Source organism: Callospermophilus lateralis, unplaced genomic scaffold (genome assembly GCF_048772815.1).
Source record: "Callospermophilus lateralis isolate mCalLat2 unplaced genomic scaffold, mCalLat2.hap1 Scaffold_63, whole genome shotgun sequence".
Taxonomy (NCBI): Eukaryota; Metazoa; Chordata; class Mammalia; order Rodentia; family Sciuridae; genus Callospermophilus; species Callospermophilus lateralis.
This window is the reverse complement of record NW_027514713.1, coordinates 1,972,014-1,974,743: the sequence shown is the minus strand read 5'-3', so window position 1 is coordinate 1,974,743 and position 2,730 is coordinate 1,972,014. Positions and strand designations below refer to the sequence as shown.

General features: G+C 38.2%; 1 protein-coding gene across 1 annotated transcript; it reads left to right on the top strand.

The window, feature by feature from the left end:
- The first annotated feature begins 1,242 nt into the window (after positions 1 to 1,242).
- LOC143389461 (microfibril-associated glycoprotein 3) lies at positions 1,243 to 1,830 on the top strand. The gene has a single exon (XM_076842512.1). It carries the CDS (start codon positions 1,243 to 1,245, stop codon positions 1,828 to 1,830), a length of 588 nt encoding a protein of 195 aa, XP_076698627.1.
- Positions 1,831 to 2,730: the final 900 nt, after the last annotated feature.

Sequence of the window (2,730 nt, the reverse complement as noted above, 5' to 3'; positions counted from 1 at the left end):
GAGGCAGCATATTGTAGGTTTAAATTAGAAGCATAGGCATTCTAAGGGCAGCTTGATTCTCTTTGTCAAGCTGCTCATTTACCCTGACTTGTGAGATATATCTTTTGGCTTGTGCTTTAGTTCCTTTTTCCAGAAAATCAAGATGTCATCATCGACAAGCCATTCCTAAGAAAGCAAGTTAACATGTGCAAGTCATACCAGATTAGCCAGTTAGCAATTGAATTAATGCATTAAGTTTCCAAGCTTTTTTAAAAATATAACTTTTTTATCTTGAACAAACATAGTTAAATAAAGAGAGGGAAGTAGCTGGGCATGGTGGTACACACCTGTAATCCCAGCTACTTAGGAAACTGAGGCAGGAGGATCACAAGTTTGAAGCCAGCCTGGGCAACTTGGCAAGACCCTATCTCAGAATTTTTTTTAAAAATATGAGAATATAGCTCACTTGTAGCATGCCTGCCTCGCATATGTGAGGCCTTGAGATTAATCCCCAATACTGGGGGAAAAAAGAATAAAAATTGTCTATAACCCATTATCCTGGAAATAATGATTGTTTTATGTTTCTGAGCATATCCTTCTAAAATATAGATAGCATAAAAAACATATAGAGGGCTGGGGTTGTGGTTCAGAGGTAGAGTACTTGCCTAGCATGCGTGAGACACTGGATTTGATCCACAGCACCATATAAAAATAAAATAAAGGTATTCTGTCCACCTACAACTAAAAACTAAATAAATTTTTATAAAAGCATATAGATAGTGATTGTAGTATAGACACACCTTACATATAAACATCTTTTTAAAGATTATTCATTTAATATTATTTGGACACATCTGTCTGCCTCAAAGACATTTCATGTCAAGCAGTGAAAAAGAAATGATGGCAATTATTAGTGTCTTGGTTTCTTTTTTGAAGTTCCAGATTAACTAATTCTAGCTCTAGATATAACCGTCTGCCCTTTTTATATCGTTTAAACAAATAGCAAAATCTAACAGTTCAAGTACTTTCATAAAGAAGTAGAACATTGATAAGGCAGTTGGCTTATTTAGTAATAATATTTATTATGCTGTAATTGTTTTCATTTCTGTTGGATTATCAGGTGGAAAATAGTTGGTTTCTGATAACTTCCTAAATATCACCAATGTAGCCTTTGATGACCGTGGGCTCTACACATGCTTTGTCTCCTCTCCGGTTCGTGCCTCCTACTCTGTCACCCTCCGCGTTATCTTCACCTTGGGAGACATGAGTATCTACTACATGATTGTGTGCCTGATTGCCTTTACAATCACTCTCATCTTGAATGTCACATGGCTGTGCATGATGAGCACTCATCTCTGCAAGACTGAGAAGGCCATCAATGAGTTCTTCAGAACTGAAGGGGCTGAGAAACTTCAGAAGGCTTTTGAGATTGCAAAACGCATCCCCATCATCACCTCAGCCAAGACTCTGGAACTCGCCAAAGTCACTCAGTTTAAGACCATGGAGTTTGCTCGGTACATTGAGGAACTGGCAAGAAGTGTTCCTCTTCCACCCCTTATTCTAAACTGCCGGGCCTTTGTCGAGGAGATGTTTGAGGCTGTACGAGTGGATGACCCTGATGACATGGGAGAAAGAATTAAAGAGAGACCTGCCTTGGATTCTCAAGGTGGCATCTATGTCATTAACTCAGAGATGTGGCGGAGCAATTCACCAGGAGAAGATTCAGATGATGGCTCTCTGAATGAACAAGGTCAAGAGATAGCAGTTCAGGTTTCTGTCCACCTTCAGTCAGAGACCAAAAGTATTGATACAGATTCTCAAGACAGCAATTATTTCATCCCACCCTTATGATACAGGATCTGCAGAATCCAGCTCTAACTACAAAAATGTGACCTATGAAAACTGTCAGCTGTGAGCTTTCCCAGTACCTACAAAAATAGCTCTCAGGAAAGGAGCTGTTTCTTGGAGGAAATAACATTTTTACCAAAAGATGACTGGGGTTTTCTCTTTATATTAAGCACATAAGAACATGAATTGCCAAAATCTTGGCAAAAAATTCAGCACTTTCCTATCTGATATTTCTCAGTTATTTTTCCTTGAGCTTGATTAACTGATGCATGTAAGATTGAAAAGCACCTGAGAGATAAGTATAATGGGAAAAGGACTGAACTAAATGTCCTATGGCTTCACTTCCATTGTCAGATATGACACTTGAGTTCTCAGTTTTCCCATCAGTAAGATGAGGGATTTGCAGTAGATAAAGTACCTTTAAATCATAAAAATCTTCACTACATCACTAGATAAAACGATAAAACTTTCCCTATACATTTAGGTGCCCACCTTTTTTTTTTTCTAGAAAGGACCAAGATGAGACCTTATGCTCTGGATTTCTATACCTGATGCCATCATGTGGACATTTTCCAAATGTTCTGCCTTGTGGAGTATACGAGTGTATGTGCCACATTGAATCTTTTTACTGTTTTGCATGGTGGTTGTTATGCAGATATGAGGGAGCTTACTGCTTACTAGCAAATTACTCTCCATGAGTAAATTGATCCTTCTTGTGGCCATAGCATGTCTTTTTAACTTACTGAGACATCATTTAGTACTGAGACATCAGTTAGTTCCTGGAGGCTGGCACTGATTTCCCAACTGGTCTCCCAAAGTGAGCAGTCTTTTCCTTAGAAATAATGTTTCCAATGCTTTTAGAATAAGAATAATATCAAATTGTCTATCTCTGATAAATCATGG

Coding starts and splice junctions, on each gene's coding strand:
- LOC143389461 (XM_076842512.1), top strand. CDS start 1,243: ATGAGTATCTACTACATGATTGTGTGCCTGATTGCCTTTACAATCACT.